Source organism: Cyprinus carpio, chromosome B1 (genome assembly GCF_018340385.1).
Source record: "Cyprinus carpio isolate SPL01 chromosome B1, ASM1834038v1, whole genome shotgun sequence".
In the NCBI taxonomy this organism is placed as follows: domain Eukaryota; kingdom Metazoa; phylum Chordata; class Actinopteri; order Cypriniformes; family Cyprinidae; genus Cyprinus; species Cyprinus carpio.
In genome coordinates, this window is record NC_056597.1 from 38,829,474 (window position 1) to 38,846,901 (window position 17,428).

At 37.0% G+C, this 17,428-nt stretch overlaps 1 protein-coding gene across 1 annotated transcript; it reads left to right on the forward strand.

Annotated features, from left to right (window-relative positions):
* The first annotated feature begins 11,515 nt into the window (after positions 1-11,515).
* On the forward strand, positions 11,516-13,423 carry LOC109084018 (gap junction alpha-8 protein-like). Its single transcript, XM_019098742.2, has 2 exons — positions 11,516-11,648; positions 12,044-13,423. The coding sequence occupies exon 2, from the start codon at positions 12,059-12,061 to the stop codon at positions 13,235-13,237; it is 1,179 nt and encodes a 392-aa protein (XP_018954287.2). The 5' UTR covers positions 11,516-11,648; positions 12,044-12,058; the 3' UTR covers positions 13,238-13,423.
* Positions 13,424-17,428: the final 4,005 nt, after the last annotated feature.

Here is a 17,428-nt window from a genome sequence, read left to right on the forward strand (position 1 = left end):
CAATGCAAACAGAGAATCTCTATTACTAATAGCCTATACAGTAAAATTGACTTTTTAGAGTTAGATTTAAAATCCTGAAGATAAATCAGCACTGATGGATTGGTCTTACACTGAATGGCTTCTCCAAAAAATGTATGAATAAAATTGGCTGTCTGCTCGTATAGCCCTGAACAGATGGACATGTCTGGTTTACAGTCAAGAATCAGAAGATGAGCTGCGGGTGCTATTCCAGAAGAATGGGTGTGTACGCATAAGAGTGTGATCAGCAATTTAATGCAGCTGACAGCGTGACTGAAATAACTTCATGACATCTGAAAACTAAAAACAGCAAAAGGAGCAACAAGGCTAAGCTTTAGAGACTGAGTTTTGTCATAGGATCCTCCTTCACAAGTCCGTTCAAGGCTCCCATTGTGTGTCGATGTATTCAAAGACACTCTCCTGGGAACCATCATAACCGTTTATTCATCAAGCTTTTCCTATTAGTTCCCAGCATGTTAATTGAATAGAGAGACCTAATATTGATTCACAGCCAAAGTCTGCAAGGTTAGATTAAATTAGATCAGTGAAACACCTATTGAATTTCATATTCAGAATTTTACTGTGTGCCAAAAATATTCCTCAGCTCCTTAGACTCTGATCAATGTCAGGAAGTCGAGATACTAAACAAATTGTGATTCAATTAGGGGTAGGAGTTTATATGAATGTATGTCTGAGGGGAACTTACTGTCTTCAGAAAAGTTTAGATTGTATTTTTTCTTTTCACCTGCCTCTGTATAATGCATATGCTGCTTTGTTTACAGCGGAAACCAAGGAAACGCTTTAAGCGTCACCTGCTGGCAGAGAGTGAATCTGTGTCTCATTCAGCTCTTCTGTTTTATAAAGATATTTTTTATGTATAGTTTCACAAAACTGAAGTCAAATCATTCTGGTTTTGCTTCAGATTTCAAAATTATACAATCTAATTTAGATTAAAAACTTCTCATGTTGTATGTATGCAGCATCTTTGTTTGGATCATGATTGAAATGCAGTATTTGCCTCTAATTTTAAATGGAAAGACCACAGACAAAGCCTTATGAAGAGATATATGCCTTTATATGAAGAGATTTGTTTTATATGTGTTATTTATTTGTTTTGGGGCTTGTTTAAAAGTTTCAATTTAGTTTTGTTATTTACATTTACACTATATTTAAATTTTGTTATTTAGCAGATGCTTTTATCCAAAGTGATTTACAAGTGCTATATTAGTATATTATTATAGTGTTATAATTTAATTTCACAAAGAAACATGCAGAATTTTGTCCAAGCAATAATAAAAGAACACATTTAATTTATAATTTGTCTTAAATCTCATTTTGTAAAAAAAAAAAAAAAAAAAAAAAAAAAACTGATTTGAATCAAATCGTGACTTGAGTGAATCATTACATCCCATTACATTATTATAAAATGAATATGTTTATTACTAATATATGTAATATACTTTTATTATAATAAAAGGTTGCTCCATGTTCACAGTTTGTTATATATTACCAGTTATACTAAAGAGGACAAGTACTTTGAGATATATATTTTTGTGAATCTGGACCACAAAACCATCATAAGGACCAATTTTATGCAACTGAGATTTATACATCATTAAAGCTGAATAAATAAGCTTTCCATTGATGTACGGTTTGTTAGGATATGACAATATTTGGCCGATATACAACTATTTGAAAATCTGGAATCTGAGGCTGCAATCACCTTTGAAGTTGTCCATATGAAGTTCTTAGCAAAGCATATTACTAATCAAAAATTAAGTTTTGATATATTTACGGTAGGACTTTTACAAAATACTTTCATGCAACATGATCTTTATATAATATCCTAATTAAATCATTTGGACCCATATATTGTATTGTATACTGTTTTTTGTTTTTTATGGGTTGCTTTTTTTGTATTTGGTCACATATTTTGGATTTTAGGTTTATTTAATGATTTTTTTTTAATTTATTTTTGTTTTTAATTTTTTTGTTTGTTTTTAGTTTTTTGGACCAACAGGTGTCTGTTAAAGATCCGACAGGTGTGTGTTTGTCTCTATCAACTGATGGGTGAACAGCTGGCAGTTTAGTGATGATGCTTGACAGATTCTTGATCACTCTGCCTCTTTACCTGAGAGCACTTCCTGTCTCTTCTGCTTTTAGGATGTGTGATTAGTTGGCAGAACTTCTTGGCGGGCTGACAGTCACCGAGCCTCAGAGGCCTTCAAACATCAGCCGAAGCTTCACGTTGATATATGGTTCTGTGATTATTGTGAGTGTTTCAGACGAACAATCTGGATAGGAGTCAGACTGTTGATGCTTTCCTATTGGTTAAGGTTCTGAAGAGCTGAAGAAGGTGTGTTGACACCTCAGTGGGAATAAGGTGATTGAACTGCTGCTCTTTTTCTTCTCGTTGTATCTTCCTGACAGGTTCGAGTTGTGGACACAAGGCTGTTTGCAGACAGATTGCCTCTTGTTCACTTGTCATCAGTATATTCCACAGACTGATGATGAAAATGGACTCTTTACTAAGCCGGATGACAAAACGTATGCCGTCTCCTTCAGCGATAAAGCTGGAATTGATGGATGACTCGCTGTGTTTGTTTCTAACTGTCCGCAGTCTCTGGGTTTGAGAATGGAAAGATGAATGTCTTTATAGATGCGCACCTCTGGTGTTTCACCCCAGAATGAATCTTCAGATACGTCTAGTGTAAGATAAACCAATCAGTTCAGTCTTCTCTTTAGATGAGTCCTTGTTCTCTCAGTGTCAGGGACGACAGATTACAGACTTGCTGATAATCAGAAACAGCTGCTAGCAGGCCGACCACCGTCATGGACGATCTAGAAGTGCCCTCATACTCAAAGGACATGTTAAGAAATACCACCAGAGCAGTACCACCTCCTTTCCCTCCCTTTCCTTCGCCACCTCCTTCTACTCCTCCTTCTCCTCTCCTCTCACAATGCCGGACTGCCACTCTATTTTAGTTGGAGGAATATCTCCTCATCAGGAAGGAAAGTGAGATTGTATTGAGAAACAATGGGGATTCGGCTCTGGCTTGTGGTCTCCTGATAATTATTTTGAGCTCTAGAAGGTTCATGCAACTCAGCTGAAAAGTTAACTTATTTTGCTTTCCATTTTTCTTTTCTTTTTTTTTTCTTTTTTAAATATGTGCCTCTAACTCAATCAAAACCCAATAGGCAGGTATTATTAATGCTTTAAGCCTGTTTTATCATAAACTAGCATCATGGACTCCTATAGAAGGATGATATTCATCCATTACACAGTATCTTATAGCAACACATTTTTATTTAGGTCCAGAAATCTTAACATTTAAAATGAATGTGATACAATTCATAGAAATTCCTTGAGACTTCATCTGCATCTCTCAAAACACTAAGGTTAAAAATTCATTGTTTATTTCTTTTATATCTGTGGTTTCTAAAATAACAAACATAGACTAAAACATCTGGGATTGGTAAGAATTTTTTTTTTTCTTTTTTTTTAAGTTTAAAAAAAGTCTCTTATTCCTAGCAAGGCTGCATTTATTTATGAAAAAATACAGTGAAAACTGTAATATTGTGAAATATTATTACAATTTAAAACAGCTGTTTTATATTTGAATATATTTTCAAACGTAATTTATTCCTGTGAAGCAAAGCTAAATTTTCAGCATCATCACTCCAGTCTTCCGTGTCACATCATCCTTAAGAAATCATTCTAATATGCTTCTTATCATAAGCAATCTAATACATTTCTTCTTGTTATTATTATCAATGTTGAAAAGTTTAGCTGCTTAATATTTTTGTGAAAACAATGATACACTTGTCTCAGTGTTCTTTAATGAATAGAACATTTAAAAGAACAGAACTCATTTTAAAAATAAATACTCATAAATGTATTTACTGTCAATTTTGATCAGTTTAAGGCATCCTTGCAGAACAAAACTGACCACAAGCTTTTGAACACTATTAGAAATAAACCAACATTTTGCATGGGGATCATTTGACTCATATTATCAAACTGATATAATCAGTGTATCATCAGTATAATCAAGATGAAGAAATTAAACATGATACTTCAATGTCTGCCAAGCTATTAAAAGTGCCTTTGGGTCTCTAAAAGAACAAAGATTTACTCATCCAACAAAGCACTTTGATTACAAAGTTTCTCCCACAACCTTTTAAAAAGTAAGATGCCACACTACCAACTCGACAACAAATATCTCTTTTATAATCCTTCAGTTTTATATGAGTGATGCAGGCACATGATGTGTATTGAAGAGACCCACCATGTGACTGAACTAGCTGTGGGCCACTGTTCAGTTCTATCAGTCTGGAGTTTGCTTTCTTTGATTCTGTTTCTGACACCAGTCTCAAGATCTCTGATCAATTAAAAAACCTAACTAAAAACTAATAATACAAATGAACATTGTTTCTGTTCCTTTATCGGGTCTCCAGAGCTGCTGGAACCACTGAAGGAAACGTGTGACTGTGGCACTTGAAGTTGTCATCAACACCGCTGTGACTAACAGCGCTCTTTCATCAGCCCTGGTCATATGGACAGCGATAAAATGCCTTTCTCTTCATTTAGCTCTGCCACAGTGTGCCCAAACCACACTACACCACATATAAGCCTGAAACGAGGTCAGTGAGGGTGTAAATGATAATGTAGATCATCGCTATATATTGCTCAAACAGCTAAAGGTCAAAAGAAGTTCTTCTCAGCTCTGCTCACACCTTATGTGTTCATTAATTTTAGGAAGATAATGCCACTTAAAAGTGATAGTCATATCAGTTGAATTTCAACCATCCTTTATTTATACCCTGAAGTCACTGCGAGGACCATTGTAAGGATAGTGACCTGCCCTGACCCCGCACATTTTAGACACCTAGACAGTGTTAATCCACTTGATGATCGTGCATGAAAAGACAAACGTTTCCTTTATTTTTTGCTTTCATGCTTCTGTGCCTCATATTGACCTTTATTGTTGTCCTAACAGCCGAGCGGATTATTATGTAAAAGGCTTCTGCAAACGGCAAACAAAACATTGGCAGTGTTTAAAGTGATATCGCTGGCTTTTTCTAAAACAGACAAAAAAAAGCAGAGCAACCTCTTGGTGTCTGTCTCCGTCTGCTCTTGTGTTCTGGTGTCAATGGTTATTTTCGCATTCACTTTTTGGAAAACAATGGAGAAAGATGGCAGCTTTTCACACTCAGCAAATATCTTTATCGAAATTCTTATCCATCACAATGGTTGTGTTGAAACCTTAGACCCTTTCAGATCTGACATTCAGACTCAGCTTCAAGATTATAGGGGCAAAGGTTAAAAACAAAAATGTAGATTTATTATTTATTTTTTGCTGGGTTAGAACTCTGTGGCTGAGTCTAAGAGTCTAAGAACTTAGCTATTTTTAATAGATGAATGAATAGTTTCCCTCAAGTTCACACACATTTTGTGATCATTTTCAGCAATATATATTTTTTTATGTAAAAGAAACTTTTTCAGTTGTTAATGGACACAAACTTATGGTAGAATTCATATTTTGTTATTATATTTTAATTGTTTGAGTGTTATTTTTGCACATCTGCTATGTAGGAATGTGAAACTAATCATGATGCTGAAATCACCTCTATCTATTTATACTGGACACCGTGAAGCTGCATAATGCTAGCAAGTGATAGAGACACCCTTTGCATCAGGGTTATCACCTGAGAGAGAGTGGACCCTTCTACAACCTGGTGCTAAAGAGCGATCCGACTCGACCCTGACAGAATCCTGGCTGAGAGAAAGAGGCAGACAGCCACACGTTCATACATGGCAGTGACTGTTGCATGCAATGTGAGAAAAAATCTGTAAAATCTGATGCATTGTTCTTTGTACTTAGATTTCCACATTAACTGGATTTAACTGCTAATGACTGCAGCACAATCTGTACATTTACATTAGCTAAAGAACTGCATTAATAACATTCTAGACAGTTTTACTGACCTTAGGTTGTTTTCAATTGGAATTTTCTTGTATATAGTCTAGAACATTCTGAAATTAAGACATATCTTCCAGGCCCTTAACTCATTTTTGAGCACATGTGAAGTAAAACCTGTTGAAATTCAAGACTAAAGTTAAATTAAATTAATTTGTAAGTAATGTTCTGTAACTGCTAACTGAATTAGCAATAACAGAATTAGAAGACCTGCAAATGTTGTGTCAGGTAAAATCGTGATGCATCGCAAGTAGCGACAGATATTTTCTTCTGTATTGTGAGATACAAATGTAAAAGAAGAGTAGGGCAGGTACTCTGTTCTATCTACTGGGTGATTTTTGCCCTAGTTTTGACTTGTAAGCCCCTGTCCCTCTTCCTCCCCAGAATGTGATAGAATGTGATTTTAACTAATTGGGAACCCACTCAATTTAAGAAAATAGGGTGAATTTCCATTTCGTGCCAACTTCATGTGACGTGTGAAGAACAAGGCTCTCTGAACTCGGTGAACTCTGGTTTGAGCTGATGAACATGATTGATTGTCAAGATGATCGCCTTGCCCCTTTTTAACCTCTTTTACTCTATCAGGGCCACTAGACTCCAGTCTTCTAGCCTCTTTGTGACTTGTGACCACTCTGCCTTCCGTCTTTCTATTGTATTGCCATGGGCCTTTCTTTCCTCTTGCTGTACCCTAACCAACGTGTACATGCACAGGAAGTCTCATATCCATTTCCTTTGAGTTTGGACAGAACAATTGATCACCTTTTCTCCACCCTTTTTCCTGCCAATTCAGTATTGTAGGTGATGCATTAAAGCCCATGGAAAGCTGGAGCTCTTGGTCAGGGTGTGGTTAGATAGTTGTTTGTCACCATGCTTCCGCGAAATTAACTATTTTAAAACCCAATGCTATGTGTGTGGACATTTTGTTTTTTCAGGTTAGAAAGGCTAAATCCAGAAATCAAGAAAGACTGGACAGTTTCCCATCGAAGGTGAAAGATTAAATCTCTAGTGAAAGCTGGAAGTTTGTTATCCACAACTAAGGCTCAACTAAACCCAATAGTTAGCCAAGAGCGTTCTCCATTGTATTCCATGTGGTTGTGCTACTCTAGAAAGGGGTGTACAGAGATATTATAAGGATAGTTTAATAACCTCATTCACAGTATCTCTGCACTGCAAGTCTGCAGCGAGGCTTCATTCACTCACTAGTCTCCCACATGGAATGGAAGTGAACTGAATCAGGTAAATCCTCCTTATTGTAGCTGGTATCTCTGGCATGCACAAAGAACAGAGAAGAGAGAGACCCACACTGGATGCATCAAATGGCTGGCGCTAGAATAGAGATTAATGGGGATTACCATGGAAGAACAAGAGGATGGGAACCACTGTCGAACCATGCAGGAGTTCAATGTGAGTCTGGAACAATATTTAGAAAGCAAATACACATTTTACAGATTTAAGAGAGAATGTGGTACATTCTGTTAGTATTGCTCACAAACACATTAAAGGGATAGTTCACCCAAAAAGGAAAATTCTGCCATTAATTACTCACCCTCATGTTGTTCCAAACCCCTAAGAACTTTGCTCATCTTTGAAACACAAATTAAGATATTTTTGATAAATTCTAAGAGCTCTCTGACCCTACCATAGACAGCAAGGATCCTAACATGATTAAGGCTCAGAAACGTAGCAAGGATATCGTGCTACAGTGATTACACTGTAATTTTACGAAGCTACAAGAATTGTTTTTGTGCACAAAGAAAACAAAAATAACAACTTTATTCAACAATTCGTCTCCCCGACGTCACCCTAGCGCCATTTTGGAGAGTATCACATACGTAAACAGTGTATGCTGTTCTGTGTCAGCAGCACCGTATGCAGATAAGCTGTTTTTACATTGTTTACGCTTTGATCTGAATGTAAACAATGTATCCGTGTACATACATTGCATACATTGTTTATGTATGTGATACTCTCCCAAATCATAGCTAGTAATATTACAGTTGAACCACTGATGTCACATGGGTTATTTTAACGATGTCCTTGCTAAGTTTCCGAGCCTTGATCATATCCTTGCTGTCTACAGCGGGTCAGAGAGCTCTCAGAATTCTTAAAAAACATCTTAATTTGTGTTCCGAAAATGATCGAAGGTCTTACGGGTTTGGAACGACATGAGGGTGAGTAATTAATGACAGAATTTTAATTTTTGGGTGAACTAACACTTTGAGTGACCCGGTATGTACAACCAGTAAAAATCCTTAACATGTCATCTGGAAAGACCAGTCATTGTTCAGTTTTGGATGATAATCTCTAGAATGGTGCACTAGTTTTCCCTGCAGGATTCTAAACTAACTTAAATAGCACAAACTCCCATCATAAACCAGTGGAAATATCATGTAAGCCACTTGGCTACAGAAGTCCACTAACTAGACCAACACTATCAAGTATAAACCTGCTTAGACCAGAGTTTCAGCAAGTGTTCTTTGATATAAATACAATACAATACTATCCTTGCAAAAGCAAGTTATTTAGTAGTTTACACATCCATGAGATTAAGTCCCAGTCATTCAAAGTAAAGCTACAATGTCTCACTAAACTTGCCTTAATTATCCGACAACTCAATTTTTTGTGTACAGAGTGAGAGCACAGGGGATGTGTCCCCCATCCCCTTTCCCTGCTAATGGCTAATGCTACCTGTATGCTAATGCTAGCCTTTCACTGTATCCTATGTAGTTTTATGGCTGTCAGCTAAATCGTCCCACAGGAGCAGGAAACGTGGTGCAACAGCATGTAGGCAGATCGGCGTAAGATAACTTTGTTTGAGAGACGGTCCTATGATTAGCCATAGCCTGGGGCCTGCTTCATTTGCACAATCTGGGATCATGCCTCAATGCTCACGTTTAATGGACACAGCAGACTTCATCATGACATCATGCCTTTGTTTGAAATCCCAACACCCATTCACCACTCTGCTGCTGGCTTAGGCTCCCAGCGCTGGCAATATCAACAAGTAGCACCTTTAAATGAAGGCTTCAGGGTAAAGCTAACATGAGAACAGTTTGCTCCAGCATACTCGGATGCATAATGCAAACATTGTTGAGATTTTTGTCTATATTAAAAGCAATAGGGTCATTGGGTTTACCGTGTCTATAGCAGCTATAAAATGTTTTAACACTGACTTGTGATATATTGCAGAGGCGTTGCTAGTGTTTCATATAAAAAAAATATATGCAAATGCACTGTCTCCACCCACCAAAAACTCACATAACCACCCGCTGAACATCATTCTTCATTATCAACCAATGGTAACACTCCATGATGTTATTTCTAAAGCACATTCTAGTTGTTGTGTGAAGTGTTGTACACAGGGGAAAGAGTTTTGTAGAGAGGGGTTTTTTTTTTTGTTTTTTTGTATTTAAACTTTTTTGGCTTTATGTTGCTATAAACGCATGTGTAAAATTTGACCATATTCAAATGTAAATTTAAATGTTAAATGTTATACAGGTGCGTCTCAATAAATTAGAATGTCGTGGAAAAGTTCATTTCAGTAATTCAATTCAAACTGTGAAACTCGTGTATTAAATAAATTCAGTGCACACAGACTGAAGTAGTTTAAGTCTTTGGTTCTATTAATTGTGATGATTTTGGCTCACATTTAACAAAAACCCACCAATTCACTATCTAAACAAATTAGAATACTACATAAGACCAAAAAAAAAAAAAAACATTTTTAGTGAACTGTTGGCCTTCTGGAAAGTATGTTCATTTACTGTACATGTACTCAATACTTGGTACGGGCTCCTTTTGCTTTAATTACTGCCTGAATTCGGCGTGGCATGGAGGTGATCAGTTTGTGGCACTGCTGAGGTGGTATGGAAGCCCAGGTTTCTTTTGGCAGTGTGGGCAGGTGCCAAATCCTGCTGAAAAATGAAATTAGCATCTTCAAAAAGCTGGTCAGCAGAAGGAAGCATGAAGTGCTCCAAAATTTCTTGGTAAACGGGTGCAGTGACTTTGGTTTTCAAAAAATACAATGGACCAACACCAGCAGATGACACTGCAAAAAATTAGTGGAAACTTAACACTGGACTTCAAGCAACTTGGGCTATGAGCTTCTCCACCCTTCCTCCAGACTCTAGGACCTTGGTTTCCAAATGAAATACAAAACTTGCTCTCATCTGAAAAGAGGACTTTGGATCACTGGGCAACAGTCCAGTTCTTCTTCTCCTTAGCCCAGGTAAGATGCCTCTGACATTGTCTGTGGTTCAGGAGTGGATTAACAAGAGGAACACGACAACTGTAGCCAAATTCCTTGACACGTCTGTGTGTGGTGGCTCTTGATGTCTTGACCCCAGCCTCAGTCCATTCCTTGTGAAGTTCACACAAATTCTTGAATCGATTTTGCTTGACAATCCTCATAAGGCTGCGGTTCTCTCGGTTGGTTGTGCATCTTATTCTTCCACACTTTTTCCTTCCACTCAACTTTCTCTTAACATGCTTGGCTACAGCACTCTGTGAACAGCCAGCTTCTTTGGCAGTGAATGTTTGTATCTTGTCCTCCTTAGGAAGGGTGTCAATGATTGTCTTCTGGATTGTCTTCTGGTCTTCCCCATGATTGTGTAGCCTAGTGAACCAAACTGAGAGACCATTTTGAAGGTTCAGGAAACCTTTGCAGGTGTTTTGAGTTGATTAGCTGATTGACATGTCACCATATTCTAATTTGTTGAGATAGTGAATTGGTGTTTTTTTTGTTAAATGTGAGCCAAAATCATCACAATTAAAAGCACCAAAGACTTAAACTACTTCAGTCTGTGTGCATTAAATTGAATACACGAGTTTCACAATTTGAGTAGAATTACTGAAATAAATGAACTTTCCCACGATATTCTAATTTATTGAGATGCACCTGTATATTTACATTACTAGTAATGTGCTTTTGAGGACTAGTATCGTAATGTATGAGAAAAAATAAAACTAGTTTCAGTGTACATTGTCTTCATGATAACATGGTGCTTTTATAGCCATGTCCTGATGCATTTTTGTCACATGAAAAAAAATCTTTTGACTGGGATTTATTTAAAAAAAAAAGTTTTAAGCCTTCAAAAAACAAAAAAAAAACTAAACAAAAAACAGATCCACCATTTTGATGTGACCACTTTCTCTGATGGGTTTAGCATATATCCATAAAAACTGACATGAACAAATTTGAATAAAGGCAACCTTACCATTTCAAAGAACCAATGTTTCTGAGAAATGTAACCAGAGTTTCTAATAGCTAATTGATAACGCTGCTAGTTCAAACTCGTGACAATGTACTGAATCTAAAAATGTATGTTCAGACTTATGCACCATGTCAAGTTTACACTTTTAAAATGACCCTTTTCCCAATACCAGTGTCACATACATTCCCATTTGTGTTTGTGAATCCTATTGTACTATGCGTCACCATGCGTCGCCCTCTGAATAAAGGCTGTCTGGCTCCCAGCTTAAATATTGCAGCAAACTAAAAACCAACCATCAGACTGGATTGATTCACTTCTGCTCACTCGGGCGACAAGGATAGGAGGCCATAGGTGGGAATCAGAGAGCAAAAAGTTCACTTCACACCACAGTGTGCCAAGAGAAGGGGAACACAAATACTCTGGAGCTCTTACTGTGGCAAGTTGCCCATTTTATACTCTTTCCTGTATTACTGTTTGTTCTTTATAGAGCACCTTTGGCTATGCATTTGATTCAGTTGTAGAGAATTTGGGGTGTTTTTTTAAAGAGTCGGATGTGAAATGTAAGAGTTTGTGACGTTTTTTTTAGACGGGGTGAAAAAATATAAAATGTCATGTCTTGATTTGATTATCTTTCGAACTCTAGATGCTTATCTGATAGAACTAATGCTGCAAATGTGATTTTAAAATAATTCTATCAACACATTTCCAACAGTATATTCCTTGGGACAATCTACATCAAGTGTACTCCCAAATTGTCCCGATTGTATACTCCCAATTGTCAAAAAAAAAATCTCTGCCCGCTTTCAAACATCTCTTTTGTTTGCTCCGCAGTGCTGACAGTCAACCATGGGTGACTGGAGCTTTTTGGGCAACATCCTTGAGGAAGTAAATGAGCATTCAACGGTAATCGGTAGGGTATGGCTCACGGTCCTCTTCATCTTCCGAATCCTCATCCTGGGTACGGCCGCGGAGTTCGTGTGGGGCGACGAGCAATCGGATTACGTGTGCAACACGCAGCAGCCGGGTTGCGAGAACGTTTGCTACGACGAGGCCTTCCCCATCTCACACATTCGCCTGTGGGTGCTGCAGATCATCTTCGTTTCCACGCCTTCTTTGGTGTACGTGGGCCACGCTGTCCACCATGTACACATGGAGGAGAAGCGTAAGGAACGGGAGGAGGCTGAGCTCAACAGGCAGCAAGAGATAAACGAGGAGAGGCTGCCGATCGCGCCCGATCAGGGAAGCGTCCGTATGGCCAAGGAGACGAGCACAAAAGGCAGCAAGAAGTTCCGTCTAGAGGGCACTCTCTTGAGGACCTATATCTGCCACATTATCTTCAAGACTCTCTTTGAGGTAGGCTTTGTGGTGGGCCAGTACTTCTTGTACGGCTTCCGAATCCTGCCACTCTACAAGTGCAGCCGTTGGCCGTGCCCAAACACGGTTGACTGCTTTGTCTCCAGGCCTACCGAGAAAACCGTTTTCATTATCTTCATGTTAGCTGTGGCCTGCGTCTCGCTTTTCCTCAACTTTGTGGAAATCAGCCATTTGGGCTTGAAAAAGATCCACTTTGTGTTCCGTAAACCGGTGCGGCCACAAGTTGAGGGACCAGGGGCGGCCGAGAAGGCCTTGCCTTCCATAGCGTCCTCCTCGATCCAGAAATCCAAAGGCTACAAGTTGCTGGAGGAGGACAAAGCCACGTCGCACTTCTTCCCCCTGACTGAGGTAGGTGGAATGGAGGCTGGCCGGCTTCCGGCTCCGTACAAGCCATTTGAGGAGAAAACGGACGAGTCGACCACACCTAAGAAAGACATGTCTAAGGTGTATGACGAAACGCTGCCCTCCTACGCCCAGATGACCGTGATAGGACCGAGCGCGGCGGCGGGAGTTGTACGCAGGGATGAAGACGAGGATGAGTTGGCCATCGAAGCAGATGTGGAAGCCAGCGAGACGATAGAAGACACGCGACCGCTCAGCAGCCTGAGCAAAGCCAGCAGTCGGGCAAGGTCAGATGACTTGATGGTATAAATAATAAAGAACTGGATTAGAAGTGCAGCAGTACCAATTGTAGTTTTGGAAAAACCATTAAAAGTAAAAACAAAAGTCTTTCGGCAACTGCGGCGACACTTATAATACCAGCTCTTTATTTCGAGGAAGAACACGATTAAAAAAAATAATGCTGTGCAATTTTCATTCGGAAACTTGAGAGCTTGATTCGTTTATATATATATATATATATATATATATATATTATATATATATATATATATATATATATATATATATATATATATATATATATATATATATATACAGCAGAAATTTTTTATACTGTTTTTATCAAACAGTTAACAAACCAAAGTTAGATATCTGCAGCAGCTAGATCTGCATAGGGAGGGGTTGGGATTTAGCTAAATATGTGCTGTCTTTTCTATCCAGAATTTTACTCGAAGGTAAGATTCTGATGTTTACATTTTCGGATTAGCCATTAGCTGAATGTTGTATGTGATATTTTGTTATTATTCTGATAAGAAAACTATCAGGGCATCATCCTTTTCACCTCAATAAGTTCAACCATACATGATGATAAATACTCAATCAAACTTATTGATTTGTATGTGAATAGTACAGTTATGGATATGTGTATGCGTGAGGTGAAACAAATGCTGATAGTTGCACAGTCGTTCATCATGGCATAGTAGCAAAATATAAAGTATCTATTTGGAGAAATGACCACCGCTGATATACGTTCAACATAACACATTGTTTCTGGACTTACATTAAGAGTCTCTGGTTTCATAAACTGTAGGTTAGAGTGTATCTAGCGATAACTGTAATAATTACATTAGCCATAGAAAAGTTTGTAGGCCACATTCTTTCTAGTCTCTCTGCGCATACAGCCATGATGCTGATGATAAAGATCACGCCCAATCAGCACAAAGTATTGTTCAGCAAGAGACAATAAAACAACATTACATGACATGTCACCGCAGACAGTCCGACATCCTTGATGTTTTTGGAAACAACATTTTCATACTTTGGTCCTCCATGACATTTCAAAATTCTAAATATTTTAAAGGGTTTCACCCCTTTGTTGACTTTTCATTTTCAAATTAGTATGAAATTTGGAAAAAAATAAAAAATAATATCTGTCAGTTTTCGATTGTTTATTTGATTTTATTATTTAGTTTAATTATTACTTCTGACCAATTAAATTGTCCATTTGTTTGTAACCTTCTCACAGTTCTACCAAAGTCATAACACATAATTTACTGAAATGTATAATTTCATGTCAAATGAGTGTTTATGATAACTGGTATGTCAAATAAGTTTTCTTTTCTTTACCTCTCTACCCTGCCAATGATTTCATATTAGTTTAAACTGAATGTAAAATTGTTTTATTTCATGTTGCTGCCATGAAGTAAACTTTTCCAGAACCTAAATAATTGAATGAAACTAGAATTGAAAGGCCAATATTCTGTACACTATGTTATATGTGGATGATATTATTTAATGACAAAAACACACATGATGCTTGGGCAGACTGCATGAGGTGATGCAATATTAGACCTATACTTAAATAGCACAAATATCATCAAGTAGGTCAAATAATAAAAAAAAAAAAAAAAAAAAAAAAAACACACCCATAAACATAAACAGTGGAATAGTCATCATTTCACCCCTTTAGCTACTGTACTAATGTCTGTTTAAAAAGCCTCAAAGCAGTTTTTTTTTTTTTTTTTTTGCAGCAGTTATTAAAGGGTTTATCTTCTCTGTTTGTGTCTCTGATAAACAGTTCTTCACTGTGTCTTTTCTCAGAACTGGTTAGTAGAAACAACAATAAAACACAGAGGGCTGTTACTGATAAAATAAAAGCACAAGATTATTTCTGAGGGAAGCTTGCTTTTCATGATCTGTGAATGCAAAAGAAAGAGCCACTGTGACACACATTACCACAGAATTTGCAGAAGAGGACTCCTTGTACATTTAGCTGTGGTCACAGATGAATCATAAAAGCACAACATCAGATTTTGGGTTGATGAGCGTAAATCTGATTATTGGTTCTTAACTGTGAGTTTCAATGGCAAATTGTACGATTGAGAAAAAATTGAGACGTAACTTTGTTTAAGGCCTTCTGACATTTTTTCCCACACCATTTATGATTTCTTTAACAAGAAGAACACTTAAAAACACTTGTTTTTTACTTACTTGTAGTCCTTTACCGCACATATACAGAAATGACTGTCAGTTGAAACCTGTGGATATAGCCAATAAAAGGTCATGTGTGGTCAACAAGACTGTCTGACAGTATTTATTAATATCACAGTGTGAAAAATCATTTTCCAAGACAAGCAAGTTTACATATACAGATTTCCCACACACAAACACACACATCTAACTAAAAAAATAAATAAAAAAATACTAAACCACATTTCTTAATTTGTAGAATATGCATTATTCTTATGAAATATATTAATATAAATGGATGTACATATAAATTATATATTAAACATTGATTTGTTTTATAGATGTAATTATTAGTTAATAGTTAATCACCAGGGTACTACCTCCTGATGCATCATTGTACCATGGTATTGCCAAAGTCCATTTTGCAAGGATAAGCTGAGACTCAGAACACTTTGCTGCTCTCTTGTGGTTATTAGGTTAATTATTTTGTTTTGTTTATTATAAAGCTTTTCTGATTAAAATTCTGAAAGGGTGTGAAATTTTGAAGAGCATTTCCTATGTGAGGCCACTGACAGGAAGTGTGAATATCGCCAACCACAGTGCAACATGACATGCAGAACTCGTTCACCCACTGCATTAACAGCTACTGCAAGGCTTTACCAAGTAGCAGATATCAGAAGGTGAGTTTTATTGTCAGTCTTAATCGATTTACACCACAGAGGTGTTTTTAGCCTAATTTTTATAAGAGGAACACATTAGTGCAGAATATTTTCACTAATCTCGTGCTACTTTGTAGGATTTCATTTTGAATTCAGCAGATGAGTGGATAACAATGGGTTTCAATCAATCTGAGGGTGAGCTGAGACTTGGTGATGTATATCATTGTGAACTACACTGAGACAGAAGACAAGACAGACATTTATTAAATGACTGCACTAATTCTGAACTTTAAAATTTTCAGTGCTCTTATGAATGTCATAGTATGAATATATATATATATATATATAAACTAGCTACAGGTGGAAAAGTGGCTTTAAAATACAGAACAGACATTATAAGAAATTCTTTCTTTCTTTCTAGGTATTTCGCATCCTCTCAGTTTCAGGTTTTTAACCAACTTTTCAAAAATGGTCGTGTTGTCCATCCTTTGGTGTTTTGTGTTTTTTCTGGCATTCAGTATCTGCTTGTTTTTATTTTATTTTCAGCAGAACAAAAAGTAAGTCATATCTTCCAACACAATCTTCATTCAGATTAATCAACTACATGTAACACTTTAATATTACAAAATGAAAAATGGTTCCTGCTTCAATTTCACAGGCAAAAATCACAACCGAATGGATATGAGGTAAAATATTTTACTATTTGCTACATTATCGCTCTAGCAAATACAAAGGACAGCAGTGCGTCGATATACAGAAAGACACGCAGATAGCTTGATTATTTATTATTCATTGGTTATTTTTTGAAAGGTCACAGAAGAAGATGTTTCTTTAAATGAGGTATGAATTTTGCGAATTCACACTTCTCAGTTTTGCTGTCAAACCTCAAGCCTCTATGTAGTATCTGTTTATTCTGTTAAAATGTCATTATAACGCTGTCTTTATTTTTAGATCTCTGAAAAGATGAAGAAAAGAGAAAAAAATAAAAGTTACAAAGAGCGGGTAAACTCAGTGTACTATGAGTGGTTTACGGATCACTTACCACATAGGAAACCAGGCAATTCAGATTGCACAGTAGAGTACAAATAAATGAACTAGTCTAAAACAATGAACTCTGGTCTTGTTTCAGTCATAAAAAATGTCTTAATAACGTATTATAGTGCAAACACCTTTTGTTTTCATTGGTCACGATAAGAGGGCCACAAGAGGGCCTAAATCACTAATTAGGTGAGATTCATAAACAACAAAAAATTAAAAGTATAGTTTACAAGTTAAAAAATGAAATTTCGTGTGTAATTCCTAGCCTGTAGGACATTTTTCTTATGTGTTCTGTGTTTTCTACTTTGTTTTTAGTGTTTTATGTCCATGTTTT